At 49.4% G+C, this 20843-nt stretch overlaps 1 protein-coding gene across 11 annotated transcripts in view; it reads left to right on the plus strand.

The window, feature by feature from the left end:
• Positions 1-19715, plus strand: part of SH3KBP1 (SH3 domain containing kinase binding protein 1) — a 332387-nt gene extending 312672 nt beyond the window's left edge. For 8 of the 11 annotated variants that reach the window (XM_081793830.1, XM_081793827.1, XM_081793828.1 and 5 more), the window contains 5 exons: positions 4295-4404; positions 8271-8399; positions 12547-12818; positions 16122-16185; positions 17174-19715. In XM_081793830.1, coding sequence (XP_081649956.1) covers positions 4295-4404; positions 8271-8399; positions 12547-12818; positions 16122-16185; positions 17174-17215 — 617 coding nt within the window. In that variant the 3' untranslated portion in view covers positions 17216-19715. The remainder of the gene's footprint in view (positions 1-4294; positions 4405-8270; positions 8400-12546; positions 12819-16121; positions 16186-17173) is intronic. The other 3 variants (XM_081793831.1, XM_081793833.1, XM_081793834.1) reach the window with 1 other exon arrangement.
• Positions 19716-20843: the final 1128 nt, after the last annotated feature.

Below are 20843 nucleotides of genomic sequence, written 5' to 3' on the forward strand. Positions count from 1 at the left end.
CGGTGCACGGGTGCGGAGCCAAGGTGGAGTCCTCCCTGGAGCCCTGCAGAAGTTTCCCGGGTGTGACCTTGTCTGTCCCTACACACCATGCTGAGTCCATCCCAGGGCGGGCCTGAGGCTGGCCCATCCGCTCCCCTTGCTCCCCACATCCTTCTTTCACCCCGCTCTGCATGCTGGGTCACCTCACGTCCTCCTCCTCACTCCCACTGCGGTGTTTCTGACCCGTCAGCGATCACCCAAGCCTTCGGTCGCCGCTTTGATCTGCTGCTCCGGCACCCGTGTTGCCCCACACACCAGGTCAGCACCGCCCAGCCTGGCCCTGGAGGGGCTCTCCTGACGAGCCTTACTCCTGACGGCTCCCCTGGGCAGGCCATCCACTCGGTGGGCCCTGGAACACCCTATCCCTCACGTGGTGGCGGCACCCCAGTGCCCTCTCCCATCAGCTCAGTCAAGTCCTTACTTATCCCTCCCTCCCCCGAGCCCCCAGCCTCTGCTAGAGCACTGCTTCTCTACGTGGCAGCATACTAATGTCACCTAGGGACACTGAAAAGCCACCATGCCCAGGCTGCACCCCGGACAAATTCAGTCAGTCTCCAGAGAGGGACCCAGGCATGAGTCCTCTTGTTTTTTTAATTGTCCGGTGATGTCACTGTGCAGCCAAGGAATAAACTCTGGAGAACCAGAGTGAATTAGCCTCTAATTTTTTTCTCACTGCTTCGCCCTGCTCAGGTTTGGGCCCCAGAGCTGGTTTCAGTTTCCAGGACGGAGTCATGACGTAGGTGGACCCTGTCAGCCCCTGGTAGCGCCCAGCCAAGGCCCACTCAATTGTTGGAACCTTTAATGGCCTTCTCCTTCACCGCCTCCCCTGGCTGCCCGTTCAGTGTCTGTTCCTCAGTCTTGTGTCCTCTGCCCCAGGCTCCCCTGAGCTCATGTGCCTCCCGTTCCCCACCACCAGCCCCCACCCTCCAGCGGCCCTCCCTGTCCTGGGCCTTATTCCCTTCTCCCCGCCGGGAAGCCACATAGAGAACCTGCCGGACTCGTTGTGTTTCGCATGCGTGCCAGAATATCTGCGCGGCACTTTCCTGTGAACAGAAATCAAAGAGGGGGAATGATTTGGAAACTAATTATCTGCTGATACGGGGTCTGATTCAATAAATCATGAATCGCAGTGCAACGGAAGAGTATAAGACAATCAAGATATCATGAGGAGTTTTTAGAGTCCTGGCGGATGATGTTAAAGGAAATAAGCACAAGGCAGTACCACATACAGTGTGGACTAGGTCTGTTTTTGATAGTGCTTGTCTCAGTGTGGCAAGATTGTAGTCGACTTTCTTGTGTTATAATTTTATGTTTCTCTTAAAATAAGTGTACATTGAGCATGTACCACTTTTTTCATAGAGAAACAGCGATTTAAAAATTAATTAGGGAGATAGTAATATCGGATGATGACTTTGGGCATCGATTTAAGTGCATCATGGGGAATTTTGATGTCAGACAGTATGGAGCTGGTGGAGGCAAGTCCCGGGGTATGACCAGGAGGGGAACCTTTAAGGAAAATAAGATTCTCTTAGAGGGAAGGCCCCCCAGAGGGTCAGGCCAGTGATGTGGCACTCAAGAGGCCCACCTAACTGTGGGGATGTTGGCCTGTGCCCAGGCTGTGCTGAGCCAGCCGGCAGGGGGGGTGCCATTTGGGAGCCCTGTACTGACACTGGGTGCTGATCGGCTCCCCATCGTCTCCGAACACCACTGACGCTTTTCTTTGTTCTGTCTCTGCAGATAGTTAACCTTTGGTTATACTTACCTTGCCCTGATGAGTTCGTTGAATAATTATTCATTTACCCGGTGCTAGAATGAAGTCACTTACTGTGATCCCAGGTGTCATGCAATGGTATGTCCCAAGCAGTGATTTGTGCTTGGTTTTGCATATTCCACTCAAGGAAGCAGATTGCATACAGCACCTGCCCGTTCATTAATAGAATAAAGCTGACCATCACACAGCCAGACACCTTATTTTTTTTTAAGTTTATTTTATTTTTGAGAGGTGGGGAGCAGAGAGAGAGGGGGGGAGAGAGAGAGTCCCAAGCAGGCTCTGCACTGTCAGCACAGAGCCTGATGTGGAGCTTGATGCCATGAACTGTGAGATGGTGAGCTGAGCTGAAATCCAGAGTTCCGACGCTTAAACGACTGAGCCACCCAGGCTCCCCAGACCGCTTATTATCAACAAAAGAGCTATCAACTATCAACAAAAGAGCTCTCCCCGAAATAAGGAGGAAAAAAACCCACACGTAATTTTTATCTTTTCTGTTCTGAGCCAGCATATTTGCAGTTACAGTAGTTAGGGTGCTTTCAGCCGAGAATAAAGAATATCTAATTAAAATTGGCTAGAATATGGGGCGCCTGGGTGGCTCAGTCGGTTGGGCATCTGACGTTGGCTCGGGTCATGATCTCACGGTTCGTGGGTTCGAGCCCCACGTCGGGCTCTGTGCTGACATCTCGGAGCCTGGAGCCTGCTTCAGATTCTGTGTCTCCCTCGCTCTCTGCTCACACTCTGTTTCTTTCTCTCTCAAAAATAAACCAACATTAAAACATAATAATAAATAAAATTGGCTGAAATAGGTGCACCTGGGTGGCTTGGTCATTTAAGCATCTGACTTCAGCTCAGGTCATGATCTTGCCATTACTAAGTTCGAGCCCCGCGTCGGGCTCATTGCTGACAGCTCAGAGCCTGGAGCCTGTTTCATATTCTCTGTCTCCCTTTCTCTCTGCCCCTCCCTGACCCATGCTCTGTTTCTCTCTCTCTCAAAAATAAATAAACATTAAAAATTTTTGAAAAACAAAAATAAAAAAATGAAGTTGGCTGGTAGAACAGAGGGTTATTAATTTCACATAGCAAGAAGTCCAGGGACTCGATGATTCCAGGATTGGTGGGTGGCTCATCAGGGTTGCCAGTCATCCAACATTTCTCTGTTCTTCTGCTCTGCCATCCTCAAGATCAAGAGCGTTGGCCCTGCTTCCCTCATGGCCGTAAGATGGCTGTCACAGCTCCAGGCATCCTATCCATGCACAGTAGCACTCCAAGCAGGAAAGAAGAAAGGGCAACGATACGAATGGCCTTCTCCTCATTTGCCTCTCCCAACAGAGAGAAATTGTCTTTCCCAGACACTGTCAGCAGACCTCCCTTTATTCCTCAGTGATCAAAATTGGGGTACGTGGCAGCCTCTGGACCAATCACAGGCAAAAAGGAGCAGGGTTGCCATCATTGGCATAGACCAAACATGGTTCAGCTCAGGAGCTGAGCACATTGTCCCGAAACAAAGCCGGGGCTCCACTAAAAGGAGAATGAAGAATGGTTTGGGAAGGCAGTGCCTGGCATGGCATGTGAAACACAATCTACTTGGCGGCAGGGGTGGCGTTGCCCCAGTCACAAGCGATAACGGGCCTCAGTGTCGGCCCCTTTCTGCCAGCCATTCCTTTGTGCAATCACATAACACGCATCTCCACTTGATCTGTAAACCCCCCAGAACTAGATAGAATGTGTGATCCCTTAGCCCAATTTGTTGAAGACGGCAAAGGCCTTCCTTTGGACACCTGCCAGATGCAGTTATAATCTGGCTGAAATGATTCTGTATTTCTCCGAGACCTCCATCAGCGAGATGTAAGCTCCCTGAGGGCAGGGTCCTTTCTGCCACGCTCACTGGCATAGCCTGGTATCTAGCCCCACGTGTGGCACAGAGTAACCGCTCAGTCATAATGGAGTGAGTGAATGAGCAGACCGATGACTGAAGATCGTGTCTCCATTGAGTGATGCCTCTTGAAGCAGAATGGTGCCGGGCTCTGGGAGTTGTCTGGAGAAGCAGAAGCTTGCTGTCTACCTCCAGGGAGTTTGTAGTAACGTCAGGGTGGAAGCTGATGGCCGGGCTGTGGTAGTACAACCAGAACGGGAGCCTGCCCTCTCTCCTCTTGGGGAATCAATGATGAGCGTTCACCTGTCCATGGGTATTGTACCTTGTGCTAACTGCCTTTTGTGTTAAGGCTACGAGACTGTTTTATCTACCAAAATGAACTTACATTAGTGGAGGAAAGAGGATTCCTCCTTTGCCTTTCTTTCTGTAGCTTTTAAAGACCTACCACATTTATTGGATGACAAGAGGATGGAAATCGTCTTCATAAATGGTGAGGTGCATTCCAGATGGAAAGGATGAGTATTAAGGAGAAGAGGTGCTTGTGGCCTGTTATGAGAACCTACCCTCACTCCTATTATTGCTCTTAAAACTCTGTTTTCCTTTTGTTTTAGACCTAGAAGGTTTTGACTCTGTGGTATCATCTACTGAGAAACTCAGTCACCCAACCACAAGCAGACCAAAAGCTACGGGGAGGCGGCCTCCGTCTCAATCCCTCACATCCGTAAGTGTCTCCTTGCTTCTTCTATGGCTACAAAGCAGGTCAGGTTAGAGACTCCGGCCAAGGACTCCCGCAAGTGGCTGATAGGAGGACAAGCCAGGAGAGGGAGGTCATGAGATACACCGCTGAGCAAAAGTGATTTGAGCGTCTTCTGGAATCAAGCAGTATTCCTTTCTCCTTGTTCTTCGCATATCTGCCACTGAGGTGGGCACTGCCTAGTCCCACTCTCCTTTTCTCTCCTTCCGGGTTGATCTCTCTTTGAACCTGAAATGCAATTGGTAAGAAAGAAAATGTCCTGTTTTGGGGTGGAAGAGGAGAGTGAGACTGTTCTGGTCTGTAAACAGAACCTTGCTAAAGAGCGACCTGCCGCTGTCCGACGCTCGGCAGCGGCCAAACTTTTTTCTCCCAAAGCCCCATTATTGGCACCCCTTCACGGAACCGCACACACACCTTTAGGAGGGTGTTTTGTAAACATACGAGGCACCTGGTCATGTAGTAGAGACCAGTTAGAACGTTCCAGATAACCTACAGATGTTTTTTGTTTGGGTCATTTTGAATAACTTCTTTTCTTACTGGAAACCTGTAACACAGTTGTTGTACCAAATTTTGACAATGAAATGCATAAAGAAGAAAGTAAGATACCTGTAACCTGCTTTCCAGAGCTAAGAACCGTTAACCGCTTAGTGTATATCTGTAGTTTTTATTTAAACTTCTGTCTGTACATCTAACCTTATGTCTTCAGAATGGGATCACACAGCACATGGTTTTTTGGAACTTGCTCTCCCCCCTTATATGGTGTACCCTTCTCCCCAGTCATTACCCATTCTACCATGACATCACATTTAATGGCTGCCTAGTGTTCCAACCTGTGAATATATGAGTTTGTCTAGTCCATGCACGATTATTGGACATTTATGTTGTTTCCACTTCTGCATTATAAACACTGAAGTGAATGTCATTGGAGAAAATATCTTGATGCTTCCACAAGCGATGTGCGTGTGTATATCTACCTACCCATCTATCTTCTTTCTTTCCTTCTCTTTCTCTTTCTTTCTTTCTTTCTTTCTTTCTTTCTTTCTTTCTTTCTTTCTTTCTCTCTCTCTCTCTCTCTCTCTCTCTCTCTCTCTCTCTCTCTCTCTACCTCTGTATATCACATTGTCTTGTCCTTGCTGGGAATGCAGGTCTAAGACCTTATGACCTTCACCCAGATACGCCAAGGAATTAACCTTTTGCAGGCTTTCCAGAACACTTTCTACTTTCGCCTCGTCACTGATCCCACCGAGGTACTCACTTAGAAGAAAAAGAATGCCACTTCCTTTGAACCTCTTCTCTCGTATCTGTTGAGTTTGGGAGGTGTGGTTTGAGTCATGCTATTTTGCCTCTTTGAATGAAACAAACCTAACTATGTATTGACATCTTTTTGGGAGAAAGACTTGACACAGTGGCTTACTTTTTCACTCTTTAGGTGTATAGAGTACTGTGTCACTACCATCTTGACTCTCTCCACACCCTCCCCAATGTGCCTCATATACACACGACCTATTTAATTGCTTCTTAGTATCTCAGAGTTTTGATCCTACCTCCCACAGCTTCTCTATAAATCCTTCTTCAGTTTTGTTTTTTCCTACAAATTCTTCCCCACTTTTCAAGGTCTAGAGGGCCTTGAGGCATCCAGAATCAAATACAGAGAAAGTCAGTTTATCATCCACACCCCACCCTTGGTTCATACATCGCATGCCTGGAGGTTCATGTATATTTGGGGGACTGGGTAAAGGCACCTCATCTTCACTCCGCTTTTAGCCACCACCTTCGTTCATTCGCTCATTCAACAAATATTTATAGGCATTTATCTCATGGGGACTCCGCTCTGAGCCGGGTACCAAGGCTGCGACTGCGAGCGAGACACACATGGGCCCTGCCCATGGGAAGCTTATGGCACAGTGACTCAGAGTTGGGCATTTTTATATGGGACAATTTTATTTGAAGGCTTGAAATAACAGGATACATTTATGCTTTAAAGAAGTACAATCACTCTCTTCCTTCGTTCCCATCCATCGCCACGTAGATGCGTACTTTGAATTCGTATTTGCTCTTCTTCCGCTTAGTACCTGTAGGTTTTTCATAGCAAAATGGGATCGTGGGTATGGACATATTCCTAACAGGCCGTTGGAAGGAATGATTGGGGAAATGCACCAGTCAGGATTCCCCAGCCCAGGGCCTCTCACCCTGCTCTGAGCTGATTTATGTTTATTGCATTCAAAGAGCAAGCTTGGGCTGATAGCTCATGAACTCTAGGTTACAGAGGAGGAAACTGGCTTTTTTTTATTATTTTTATTTTTAATGTTTATTTATTTCTGAGACAGAGAGAGAGAGACAGAGTGTGAGCAGGGGAGGGGCCGAGAGAGAGACAGAAAGACACAGAATCTGAAGAGGCTCCAGGCTCTGAGCTGTCAGCACAGAGCCCGACGTGGGGCTCGAACTCACAAACCGTGAGATCATGACCTGAGCCGAAGTCAGTCGCTCAACCGACTGAGCCACCCAGGCGCCCCGAAACTGGCTTTTTGAATAAAATCTCAGAATGAAAGGATATAGGCATTGCAAGGTGGTTAAGCAGTTAAGCTTAGATTAATAAGAAAGCTTAGTTCGGGGTGTTATTCTAGGTACTTGGATTTTCAGAGGAAACAAAGATTAACAAGTAAGACCTTTTCATTTTCAAACTTTGCTTATAAATCCCTAAATATATTAGTTTTCTGCCTTAGAAAATAGTCAACAGAAGAAGATAAATATGGCATGATGTAGGCATGATTTTTCAATAATGACACCAGTGATGATTCTAAATAGGACTGTTTTCCCACACTTAGCCACACTTCTATGCTAAGTATGAGCACACCCAAAGAGATCTCTGGAAGATTCGTTGTTTAGAAAGATTCCTTGCCACAGGAACGCTTAGTTTCATTTGTTTGGTCCTAAAATTGGGAAATTCTAGCACAGTAATCATTTCTGTCCACGTGCACTCCAGTGAATTGGTTCACATTCATCCAGCTTTTTGACCTTCACAGTGAGGCAGAAAGGGTAGGAGTATTATCCCCGTGTTTTACCAAAAGATGCCGCCATTCTGTAAATGCACCTTAGCAAACATAGAATCCACCACGGATGTTGATTGTCCCTGGCAATGAGGGTGGAGATTTAGCAGTAGACGTCACATTAGAGGTGAGCTTCCCCCACACCCCCACCCCTTGCAGGCAGGGCTGTGCTCTGGGGCTGCGGAAATGTCACTCGCTGGCCCCCGGGCCTGTGACCTCTTGCTCCCTGAAACAGTTTCCTCTCGGAAAAGTTCTTGTAGGCACTTCACTTCGCCTCAGATTTTGTGGTCCTGGAAAAGGATCCAGAGGGAGTGAAGGAGAGGCAGCTTCGAGGCAGCCTCCTCTTGACTTGTGTGTCCCTTTGCACTGGACTGTCAGCCTTGTGAGAGCAGGGACCGTGTCGGGCACGTCACCTAAGTTCGGTATCCAGCTCAGTGCTCAGCACACAGTAGCAGATGTTTACAGAAAGAAGGGAGGCTTTGAAGGATGGAGGGAGCCGGAAAGGACGGTGATGCAGGCCCGCACGGGTGAAATGACCGGCGGCCATCAGTGGAAAGATCCCATGGAAAGATCCCTGCTGTAGGAAATCTTGCTTCTTAGTCCCAGTTCTGCCACTGTCTCTAGTGCACCAGATACAGCACACTCTCTGCCTCTCGAGGTTATAATGAGGAGAGAAACAAAGTAGAAGTGTCGAGCGCTTTGAAAAGCATACAACGTTATGTGAACAAAAGCTATGTCAGCTAAGGTGTAATTCTGACAAAAGCATTTTCTTTTGGCTTTATCCAGTCTTCCCTTTCAAGCCCTGATATCTTTGACTCCCCAAGTCCCGAAGAAGATAAAGAGGAACACGTTTCACTTGCACACAGAGGAGTGGAAGCATCAAAGAAAACTTCAAAGACTGTTACCATATCCCAAGTGAGTGACCAGCCATGGCAAGGGATCCCTGCCTTTCCGTGTACGCTCTGACGAGGAGTTATAACCCAGACGAGGATAAACGGGAGTCTTAGTCCGTTTGGACTGCTGTAACAGAGTGGCATCGATGGGGGGCTCAGAAGCGGCAGGCAGTTAGGTCTCAGTTCTGGAGGCCGGCATTCCGAGATCAGGTGCCGGCGTGGCCGGTTCCGGTGACGGTGGGTTGCAGACAGCTGACTTCTCGTTGTCTCCTCACGTGGTAGAAACTAGGGTGAGGAGCTGTCTGAGGTCTTTTTTCTAAGGGCACTAATTGCATTCCTGAGGCACCACGCTTATGACCTTCACACTTCCCGAGGCCCTGCCTCCTAATATCCCAACTCAGGGCTAGGATTTCCCCATACGAGTGGCAGGGGTGGGGCGTGCAGGACACAAACATTTAGTCCGTTGCCACAGACCATGCGAGTTTTTGTCATTCTTCAGTAACAGTTATTACTTTAGTCATCAAAATCCCAGACGCGTGTTTTTAAAAAGTCCCACAAACTGGGCGGAATGTCTGAGATGCAAGATTAGTTGTGGCTTTTTCATGTTTTCTCTTGCGGTTTGATCTCCTCGGCATACCGTCAGCCACACACAAGCACACGCCCTCACGCGCCATTGCCGCTGTCACCGTCCCCACCACCACCACCACCACCACCACTGCCAAAGCAGCTTCAGGAGCCCAGCGGTGTGGCAAAGAACGCATGAGGTACATTCAGTGCCGTGCGCTCTGCCCACACATCTTGGCTTTTGTGTTCAAAACCGATGATATCACAGGTTATGTTTGGCAGCACGTGGCTTTCAAGAACTAAAGCGAGTCTCTTAAAGAAAAGCTGATTTGGATTCATTTATTACGATCAATTGATAGTCTAAAAACCTTTTAGTTTCACTGCATGCCCAAGGAACGGAATAGCAATGTTCAGCTACTGCGTGCGGCTTTTGAAGGATACCCTGTACTAGTCCTGTTCAGCCTAAGAATGTGTTTTCTCGTGCTAAGAGAACCCAGTCAGTTGGAATTATTTTCTATAAACATTAGCAACTGCTTTCTAACAGCAGAACACTACACCCGCTTTTTTAAGGCACTTTTTTAAGCAGGAACGAACACAAAGAAATCACAGGGTATGTAGGCTTTTCCTTCTCACAGATTTAAGAATTTACACATACGTCTAGATTTTCTTAAAAACCTGGTCTAGTAAGCAAAAATATGATCCTATAAAACACATCAATTGTAGTTAGTCACAAAACTAAAGCAGTCTTCCTTTATGAAAGGATTCCATTTGCAGAAACTGGATTTAGACCCGCTTTTTCCCATAGCTGCGCTCTGGCTGACATCCCCGGGGTGTCTCTGTAGTGACATCTACTGGTGGGCAGCGGCTCTTCATGTTTCTGGTTTACAGGGTCCCACCCCATTAGCCCCTGTCCCTTCCTGGGGGTTGTCGGGTCACGTTGTTTATTGCTTCTATACGTGAACTACCTTGGTCAGGGTGCATAGTGGCCAAAACTCTTGTCAGAGCCTGAAAGGCTATTTGCCGGCTGCACTGGGCTGGGAGGGAAAGTTACGTAGGAAATACTAAAAGAAGCATCGCTTGAAGAGTTGCCTGAAAGTCAGTCTGTGAGGACATCGGTAGGTTGGAGGAGGTATGTGACAATGCAGAGCGGGAAGTGGGGAAAAGCATGAACCCGGGAATAGGAAAGAAGCAAAGAAAATAATGACAGGAGAGCGTGAATCTTCAGGCTCAGGCAGTCATGGTACGGGGCTTGAGGGTCCAGCCGGCAGAGGAGAGGATTGAAGCCCGGTTCTGCCCGTTATTAGCTATGAGCTTGGGGGATTTCTCAACCACGTCCCTAAGCTTCCGTTTCCTGCTCAGTCGAAAGTGGGTGCCAACTGATCCTCGTTTCCATTATCTAGCGACGTCCGGCACGTGACCAGTGCTGCATAAATGTCAGTCCCTCTTCCCTCTTACTCTAACTCCTACAGCAGTAAGCACGGGATGGCAGATCGCTCTCCCTGGCAGCAGAAAGCGCTTTTCCTCAATGGTAACTTGGCAGAGAAAAGGCGGGCGGGGAGGCTGGGAATGATGGCCCATCTGCTTCTGGCTCGCTCTGCCCAGTCTCTCTCTCTAGCACAGCCGGGATCCACGCTCTCCCTCCTCACCGTGCCAGCCAGGCCCCTTCTTGGCTCTTGCCCTGGGCACCTGCTGCTGGAAGAGTCCCAGCTGCGTTGCCAAGCTTTACCACCGGCCTCAACTTCCCCGTCACTCACCCCCTCGCCTCCCAGCACCCTGTCTGCTGCTTGCCCTCCCCCCAACCTGCCTTGGGCCTCAGGATCTCACTTTCCCTCGCTTCCGCTTCCTCCCCTGGGTGGCCCGATGCCCCTTTGCTCTCCGGCCCATGACTGTCCCACTGCCTGTGCCCTCCCGGCCTCCTCCTCGGGGCACCCCTCCATCAGGCCGGCCCGGTCTGTCTCCACTGTCTTCGGCTTGGCCCGCCATTGGTCTTTTCCTTAGGATATTATCCGGCTCAGCATCCCCCCCCTTCTTTGAAAGCAAACAGAACCGTTACATCATTCCGTCTCCTCCTGAGGCTTCTCCATTGAACACTTTCTCTTTCTCCCACCTTCCATCTTCAGGCGGGTTTCTGGAAAGAGGGTTCTACACTTGCAGGCCACACCCCTCACCTCCTGTTCAGGTGCTGACCCGCCATGATCAGTCTTCAGTCTCCTTTGTTCCACCAAATGCCCTCCAACCCCTGTTTTCCTCTCAGCACCTTTGATGCACTTATCCAACCCTTTTTCCTTCTGGAAACCCCTCAGGGGACCTCCATAACCCACGCCTCTCTTCTGGTCTTGCTTTGTCCCATCGCTCACCGCTCTGCCCCAGTCCCCAAGGGGTGTCCTTTCTCTCCCCACCTCTTCACGTTAGGGAGTCCCCAGGCCCCATCATCGGGCCTCTTCTCTCCTAATTCTGTGCTATTCACCCCCATGGCACCACTTCCTCAGGTGATTTCTCTGGCCCAGCTCACTTTTTCATGCCTTCCTCTGCCCACTGGGCATGTCCCCTTGGCTATCCATCGGGCTCCTGAAACTCAGTGTGTCAGAAGTGAAACTTTTCTGGGCCTTCACGCTGTTCCTCCTGCCACAAAGGGTACAGCCTCCATGCGTGCTTCCTCCGTCCCCACCCGTGACCCTGTAGCTGATCCGGAACCACAGCCGCCCACGGCGCATCTACTCCCTGAGGCCGGGCGCTGTATCTCTTGGTTGGTTGAGCCTGCCTCCGCTGCATCTCTCAGAGCTGTCCTCTCTCTTTTCCCTTGGCCGCTGTCTGTCAACCCTCCCCCTCCCCGTTCCTAGCTTTCGTTGTATGTGACTCTCCCAGCCGTGCCTTCGCCCTCCTGACCTGCCAACCTCTAGGCCTTTCTACAGCCATTGTCATCGTTAGCTCTGTGCGGGATGTTTTTAACCCCCTCCGCCGGCCCGCTCTACCTCCCCGGCCTGAGCCCCGTCCCCAGCGCCATCCTGGCTGCCGAGTGACCGCTTGCCGTGAATGTGTCTCACTCCCCGGTCTCTGTGCCTTTGCCGAGCCCATTCCCTCCTCCTAGAACCTTTCTCTCCAGTCACCCTTCCTCTTCTGGCCGCCTCCTAGTCCTCCTCCTCCAGGATGGGGCCGTCAGCAGCTCCCCGATACCTTCCCTCCCGAATGGTCGGTCCCTTTGGCGTACTTGCGCAGCTCTGCGTCTTACCTCCCTGTGTGCGGACTCCCCCGCATCTGCAGTGTGTCGGCTTGTCTGTCTGCACTGTGCTGTGTTTTGAGCTCTCGGGAGCTAGGAACGTGTCTTGCTCGCTTCGGAGTTCGCAGAGCCTAGCAAGCAGGCGGGCCTCCGGACTTGCACGCTAAACCGGTTAGGAACTACCTGTCCAGAAGGGTGGTCGAAGTTAAAGCACACAGGGGGAGGCACGTGAAGGGGGGATGCCTGTGCCAAGTGGGCCCTTGGGGTCTTGTGGATGACGGGGTGTGACGAGTGTGTCTTGGGCGGTGGGGACGGGGCTGTGGGGGGGGGGGGACTTTACTCAGCACGAATCCCCCGCCTGAATCCTCTCTGCCTTCCCTTGTCATAGGTGTCAGACAACAAAGCGTCCCTGCCGCCCAAGCCAGGGACCATGGCTGCAGGTGGTGGTGGCGGGCCAGCCTCTCTGTCCTCGGCAACATCCTCCCCCCTGTCATCCTCTTTGGGAACAGCCGGACACAGAGCCAACTCCCCGTCTCTGTTTGGCTCGGAAGGAAAACCAAAGACGGAGCCTGCGGCCAGCAGCCAGGCGGCTGTGGAGGAGCTAAGGACGCAGGTCCGCGAGCTGAGGAGCATCATCGAGACTATGAAGGACCAGCAGAAGTGAGTGTCGGGCCCTTCTCTGGCCACCCCGCAGGTTGTTCTCTGCTGGGCCACGGCCTCGTTCCGCAAGCCTGGGTCCCCGCCTGCCTCGGCACGCAGCCCGCTTCCCCAGGGTGGTGGCAGCAGGGGTGAGTTGGGTTTGAACCTGAGAGGCTTCGCTTCCCTCAGCTTCTTGTATAAACCGGATCCGCTGCACGCAGGGACGGCGGGCCGCTGAAAAGGAAGATCTTTAAATCCCCACGAGATGAAGTATGCACGTGTACCGCTTTGTAACAAGCCCAACAGCCAGCTTTTCTTCTAGCACCAGAAAACTGGCCATTTCTTCAGTGAGCTGTCTGACGAAGTAATCGGCTTGCGTTTAGGGGCTGTAATGGATGACAGAGATGTGGGGGATCTTTAGACCCAAGACCTTACGCTTCACAAGATGTTCTGCTTGTGAGACTCGGGGCTCTCTCCGCGCGTGCCTACACACACTCTCCGCACCCCTGGTCCTCACGGAGCACTTAGATGCGGAGAAAGGCCCATAAGCGAAAACAAATTGCACACATAAACATTACCCAGGGCGCTGTATGCGGTGACAAAGACAGTAAAGAGGTTAGACGCCGCGAGGTCCTTACCTGCGTAAACTGACGCTCGGAGTTTAGGGATCTCTTAGCTCTTTCTTGGGGGAAATGGGGCAGCGGGGGGCATCTATGGAGGTGTTTCCCAAAGAGGAGTTTTTAAAAATAATTTTTTTTTATATTTTCAGAATTTATTTTGAGATAGAGTGCAAGCAGGGGAGGGGCAGAGAGAGAGGGCGAGGGAGAGAATCTCTCACCAGAGAGCCCAACTCAGGGCTTGAACTCACGAACCCTGAGATCATGATCTGAGCCGGAGTCGGGCGCTTCACCAACCGAGCCACCCAGGCGCCCCTGAATGGGCTTTTGAAAGACGATCTAGGGTCACCAAGAGCAGAGCAGTCCAGCGGACAGAGCAGCACGGGTGGGCTCGCGGGCACACGGAGCAGCCTGGTGGCTGGCGAGTCGGCGCATCCCTGCGGGCGCCTGGCCTTCTGGGTGGGAGGTGCCAGGGCAGTGGCGGGCGGTGGCCCGGAGACCCACGGTCATGCCCCGGGGGCACTTCTGCAGCTGGCAGAAGCCTGGCGTGCCAGATGGCCCTGATGTGTGTTGTGGCCAGATACTTGGGGGATTTGGGGTTAAACACAGTGATTGCTTCTCTAAAGGACTACTCCCAGCCTTTGCTGGACATCAGGAAGACGGAGAGGATGGTGTGCTAGTTTTCTGAAACGTACCTAATCTCAGAACCCCTTTTCTCTAGAGCACTCTAGGACAAGGGTTACGAGGGACTTACTCGGAGCGTTGCGGCTCCGTTCAGGTTCTGTTCCGCTCCAGCTGGGAGGTGTCGTATGACATTGGGGTCCCCCGGTCTTACCCCCTTCCCTGGAAGATATCCATCAAATAACTCTGCCGACTCAACCGGCTGGATCTAGAGAGGGTGTCTCAGGGCCAGCCGGGCTGCCTCCAGTTCTGTCAAGTCCCTATCTCCTATCCGATTCTGTGGGTTACAGGTTTAGGTAACCAACCACCAGCCCCGTCCGTGTCCGGGTGACGTGTGTCTCCTGCCTAGACAGGGACCCCACGGCCCCAGTACATCCCAGAGCGCTGGTCCTCAGCCTTCTGAAGAGGACCATCACTGAGTCAGGCTGGCCTGGATCCAGGGCTTCAGCCCTTGGGGCCGCTGATTGGGGCCTGGAGCATCAGAAATGGCCTGCGCCTGCCTCACAGTGAAGATCTGTCAGCGCTTCAGGGCCTCCCCCTCCCCCCAGCCCGCCCCATGTCCCTCCCCGCCGTGAGGCCCGGGCCCAGTTGCCCAGTATTGTCCTTCCCTGGCCAATATCTTGTCGAATCAGCGGGTCACAGAGACCGCTCTCCAATGCCCGTCTCTGTCAGCCGTCGTCAGCCTGGCCTCCGTGCCCACGGCCATCGGGCCCCTAAAATCTCCTGTCTTCGTTCCACGTGTCCCTTTCAGCCTTCAGCTGAAGTCTGTGCCGACTCCCCTCATCCCCCAACATGCTGGTTCTTACGTCCCTGCTCCAGCGCCGACCCTTCCCCATCAATCTCCCGATCTCCCTTCCTCTTTGTGGACTCGGGCCCCCGTTTACTGGTTCAAGACTCAGTGCCTTTCTTTGCACTGGCTCCCCCAACCAACTCCTCCGATCTGCCGGACTCCAGGCTTTGCCTGCCGTCGTCTTCCTGGAGTCGCGCTGTCTGCTTAGGATCACCGCTACTTCTTTCCTAAGCTCTGAGTAGTGCCCGCTGAGCTAGAGGTGCATAGCGCGTGCTTGAGCAAACACAGTAACGAGTCACAACTGGTTAATGTCAGAGAACCCGGTGTGTCGGCGGCAGGGCCGGGACACCGACCAAGTATAGGGACCATCACTTGAAGTGAGAACATGCAGTGTAGCTTATACCTTATTTATTATGCTGTTTCTGCAGTCCTTGGTTTTTGATTTCCCAATCCAGTTTGTAAAAACATACGTGTTAGATGGAATGTTTGATCCCTTAAAATGGAGTACAGTTCTCTGACCAGAGCGGTGATGGTTGCAGTGTCCGAAATACAGAGTCTTGAATTTGCAAGATGATTAATTGTGTCCCACTTCATTCTTTCATGTTGTAAAAGGCGTTAGACTGCGTGTCCTAACTCATGTCTACTTTCTCGATGACGTGATTACCATATCGTCAGTTCATCTACTTTAACCCCAAGATCCCAGGTATTACTATTTGTAAGGTTTTGTGAGACTCATTGGAAACATAGGCAGTAGCCTTTTATTACTTTAAAACTCTGTGAAAAATAAGTATGTGGGGAGTGACAGAAATGTCTGCAGTGAAAATCATTATGTAAATACACTTAAAGACCAGTGATTCCATAACCAAGGGATCGTTAGAGGGAAGGCGACAGAATCTCAGCCTGGATACCCGGAGTCTAAGGCCTCGGGCGAGTCCGTCCACCTCTCTGGCCTCGCCTTCCCTGTCTTTTCCTCGTAGGAGAAGCTTGGACTAAGGGATCTCAGAGGTCATTTCAGACCTCCTGTTGGACGGCTACACATTTGGGGAGCCCAGAAATAATAGCAAGCCTTTCTGTCTGCGGTAAATATCAAGCAATAACAATGCAAAGGAAACACAATGTTGTGTCCACGTTTTGTTTGTAAAAGGCTCAGATGGACTTTGTAATGGTAAGAGGCTTCTTATCTCTTATTGAGGAAGTCTGGGCTTTTGTTTCATTTCGTGGCCATTTGTTTTTCAGACGAGAGATTAAGCAGTTACTGTCAGAGTTGGATGAAGAGAAGAAAATCCGGCTTCGGTTGCAGGTGGGTCCCTCGGGGTCCTGCTCCCTCTTGAGAGGCTCAGTTCGGGTTGGGGGCAGCATCGGGGCTTCATTTTGAAAGTAAATGATTTTTAGTTCTCTGCAGATTTAGATGTGCAATCAAATCCTGTGGCGATTTTCTTGGAATTGTACAGGCTCATGTTCTCATCCTCTCCTGCGATCCAGGAAGTCTTGGGGAAGGGAGGCATTTACTAAATGTGCCCCTAGTTGGGTTTCTCGTCTGGGGCTTATCTGAAACGTCTCCGTGAAAAGCTCCCTCCAATTTCCAAAGGCCTCATTAGAGTAACTGCCAGAGGGCATGGGGCTGGGGGGACCCCACTGCCAGCGGGCTTCTGTCATTGGAACTCCAAAGACCACAGCTGTCCGCGCTCAGAACTTGCTTTCACCTCTTTACCTCTCACCGACGGCCGTGTCAGTCCTGCCAGGGCCCCCTTCACCCTCCGAGCCAACTCAGCCGTTACCAAGTGGCAGAGGGTTGCAAAAGGCCAGAGGCAGACTTTCAGCTTTCGTCCAGTTGGTGTCCTTGGTGGTCACTGGGACCCAGGCTACTTAAAGAAACGCTAGGGAACTGCTTCTCAGACAGTCTCCCCGCCCCCCCCCCCCCTGCCCCCGGGCCCAACCGGAGCTGCCTTCCAACACTGCTAGGTGGTCCAGCACGTCTGGACAGCCTGCTCCGCCCTCCGGCCAGGACACTGCAGTTACTGCCGCTTCTGACAAGTGGTGGTTCCTGGTAGCCCAAGAATGAAAACATCCACCGTTTGCTAGCGCACCGCATCTGTGCGCCTGCTCCCTAGGTTTATGTCATTTCTGGCATCGTCGTCAACTCGTCATTCAGAGGTCATTTTACCCGTTTCACCTTTAAAAGTGTCACGTTGATTATTTTCTTTGTCGACCGGGTTGATTATCTCTGAGCTTCTCTCACACCGGCGGATTCATTATGATTTTGTTCGGCTCTTGTTTTTCCTTTATAGATGGAAGTTAATGACATAAAGAAAGCTCTTCAATCAAAATGAATACTTGATAAATGAAATGTCACATTATTCATCCTGAGTCCAAGACTCAAATTTTCCGCCCCAGCCAAAATAACCTTGTGCCAAAAGATTAAAGGTTTGCCTCAACATGTCCCTGTTTGCAAGATTAGCACAAAAGTCTTGATAGCACAACACAAATTCCATCCAAGAGGAGACTCTTCCCCATGGTATAATCCTGGGCATGGCACTGGTTGTGACTTAGAGCAAATTGTGCTAAAGGCTTTTTTTACTCTGAGATCTCATGCGAAACGAAAACTCAGGCAGTTTAGTCCATAGTGGTACTATTTTGATGATATTTTCCATTAATAAAATGTAATTTCAGATTATTCGTTTACAAGCTTTATAATTTTATGATTTTTTTAATCGTGTTTTGTCACAGATTCCCCCAGTGTTTGTATTCCACATCGTCCAGAGCAAGCGTTCCATTCTTTTGCTTTGGGCAGAAAGCTGCCTCGCTTTGTGTCCCCTCTAGATTCTATTACATATGCAATTTTAGGTCCGACCCGTCCCTTCCCCTGCCAGCCAACCCGCCACCCTAAGATAAATTTTAGCTTATATATGATGGTATATTTACAAAAAGAGAAAGAGAAAACCTGGTATTTGCAATGATCTGTGCCTTCTTTTTACCACCCTCTTGATTGGAGCTTTTGTGATGCAGCTACCATGATTCAAAAAACAAAACAAAACAAAACAAAAAAACCAAAAAACGAAAAAAAAACAAAAAAAAAAACAAAAAAACACAACAACAACAAAAAAAAAAACCCACATTTTTTTAAAGCCACTTCTCAAAGTCCACTAGAGGCCACTGTCTTCAAAGCTTCTCTCACCTAGCCAAAGGTCCCAAGAGGAGACAGCTGTGAAGTTGGGCGTGCTCTGTGGTGCCAGCTGTGACGTTTAAGTTCTCCTAGTTGTAGGTGGTTCATGGAACTAGAAATGTCACCCCTGCTTGATTTTTCATCAGCCAAGTTAAACCCCTGCTTCCTGTCCTTTGCACCTTTTGCGTGAACAGAATATGCATTATGAAAGCAAAAATAAATAAACGTAAAATGCAATGAAAACAAGGGGGGGAAGTTGTGTTATTTCCTGCACTGGGTCATCCGTGTGTGCTGTTGTTGAAACTGTACTCACATAATGTCATTTGCCTTGTTCTCTTGTAACCCCTTCCTCAGGTCCAAGAGAATGGGGGCACGCTCTTGTTGAAGTGTGGCCATTGGATCTTTCTTGCATTTATGGAATTGCTTTTTCCGTCCCCAGGAAACTGGTGTTTGCTTGTCCGCTTTATCTCTGTAGCAAATGAACAGCTCAACCTTAGACTGTGTAACTGTTTCCTCATCCTTAGCTGAAAATAAGGGGGCATACTGTATTGCAAGATTGTTTGGGGATGGGGGGTGGGGGGTGGTCCCTTAAGGGCCCCTGAAGACGTTTCATGTGTTTCTAAAAAAGCTGCTTTGTCTATTTCCTGAGTTTTCGAGTGGAAGTACTAAACATTAATGGATTTGCACAACCACAAAGAATGAGAATTGATAACACGGAAGGAGTAATGCAAAAAAGAAATCACCACATGTTATCGATGATCAGAAGTATTACAAATAAATGTCTTTTTCTTCGTCTCTCCCTTCCCCCACCTTCCTCTTGCCGGCATACTCATCCTTGCTGCTTGAGGCTGCGACTTCCTCCAGAGTACTGTCCCTACGGAGCCCACACACCCTGGTCTTCCGGGGCGGGGGCGCAATTAAGGGAAGGGAGCACATAGGGAAAGAAACCTCCCATCCTCCATTCCCATGCCTGGACATAATGCCTTTTCAGCAGCCTTGCCCGCAGTGTGCTGGGGGCTGGGAGCACCAAGCTTCCAAGGGCGGCATAAAACATTCCTGAACCCCTTGACTCTTCTACGCATTTCTACATTAAACTTAACGCCTTGAGAGATTTCCCACCGCCTAATAGAAGAATGAGGATTGAATTCTTTGATGTTTGGATTTCTCCTTTACTCATCATGAAAATCCCTAACGATATAGTTTTATATGATGTGTACACAGAGTAGGATTGTTAATAATTAAATTGAGAGGTTGGAGCGCCCTCGTGGGGCACTAGCAACCTGGAATGTAGAGAGCTCTCATCTTCCCCTCGCGGAAGCCACTGGCTTTCTTTGTACAAGGAGAGGGAGAAGTCATTCTAGAAGGAGGAGGTGGCATATTTAACGTCGTTACTGCCCCTTGGGCTAACCAGCAAGAGGATTCTACATTTTGGAACGGACGAGCCACTGCCTGAGCAGCCTCCATCTTTACTCTTTACAAAATGGACCCGTCAAGAATATTGAAAAGCTTGGAAGGATCGTTTTTGAAGAAATTCTTTTGCATTCAGCATGGACTCGACCAGCATCTATGGAGATTATTTTTTTGCTTCATTTTCTAAAATTGTATTTAGAAAAGTCTTAAGTATTGTGCTTTGTAAAGAAGATGATTAAAATGAAATTTTGTGAAAATATTTTTCTTCGAAGTTGTCATGGTCCAAGAGGAATTATTTCTTGGAATTCAAACCATTTTTCTCCATTTTACACAATTTGATTACTCTTAGAGAAACGTCTTTGGAAGACATATAGTACTCCTCACCCTACCTAATCTTTCCCAAGTGAACAGAAACAATCCATTAAAATCTCTGGCTGTGAAATCCAGTTTTACATTGTTCAATTTTACATTCATATTTAGGCAGAAAATTCTAGTTAGCTCTACATTGTTTTTTAGTGTAAAAATCATTAAATTATCATTATTCGAATAACTGTGTAAAGCCACTTTTATTCATACACAGCCCTCTAGGCAACATACTCAAGTACATGATTTGTTCTCTCCCATAAAGATAGCCCGTATCTATCATGACGTGTGTCTTCGGTTACTAATGGCGGAGTTTTATTTCCTTTCATAACCAGCTCTTTGATGGGAAAACCACAGGGTGTGTAATCAATTGCTCACATTTGCCACAGTCTGTATTAAAAATAATCCCCAGGACCCACGAAGCCCTTTGTATTATAACCTGAGGTCACCCGGGTCTCTTTTTTGTATTAGATTAGGTTTTGGTTCTCTAGCTATTTTCACACAAATTAATGTCAAGATGTTTTAGCACCAAGAGGGCTTGGTAAAAAAAATAAAAATTAAAATAAAAATTAAAAAAGCTTTTCTTTTCGGTTTAATACAAGGCTCATTGCAGTATCCAACAGAGGGAAGGAAGGCTTGGTGCTTATGACTTAAGCCTGGGGAAGAAGATGTCATTCCCAAAATTAGCTCTGATGAGGGAACACAGTGGCCAAGGCAGAGAAACTCTTTCCTGGTCAGAAATAAATGTTTCTCGGTGGTGTAAGGACAGAGGGGAGGTCCTGTCTCTTATGGTGATAAACAGTTGGTGTCATTCCTAATTCTGTCCCTAGGGTCACTGAGGCTTGATTCCCAACACACGGAGCAGAAGGCAGCCCCTGAAGCCAATGAGAATCTGTGAAGGCGATGCAGATCCCAGAGAGGTGGTTTCATTTCCTGGGTTTTTAACTGATCCCAAATTGGAGTGGCTCTGGGGGCAGCCTTTTCCTATAAATGACATGGTGTGGTCATCATGTGAATTTAGA

The sequence above is a fragment of the Panthera onca genome, chromosome X (assembly GCF_046562875.1).
Source record: "Panthera onca isolate mPanOnc1 chromosome X, mPanOnc1 haplotype 2, whole genome shotgun sequence".
Classification (NCBI taxonomy): domain Eukaryota; kingdom Metazoa; phylum Chordata; class Mammalia; order Carnivora; family Felidae; genus Panthera; species Panthera onca.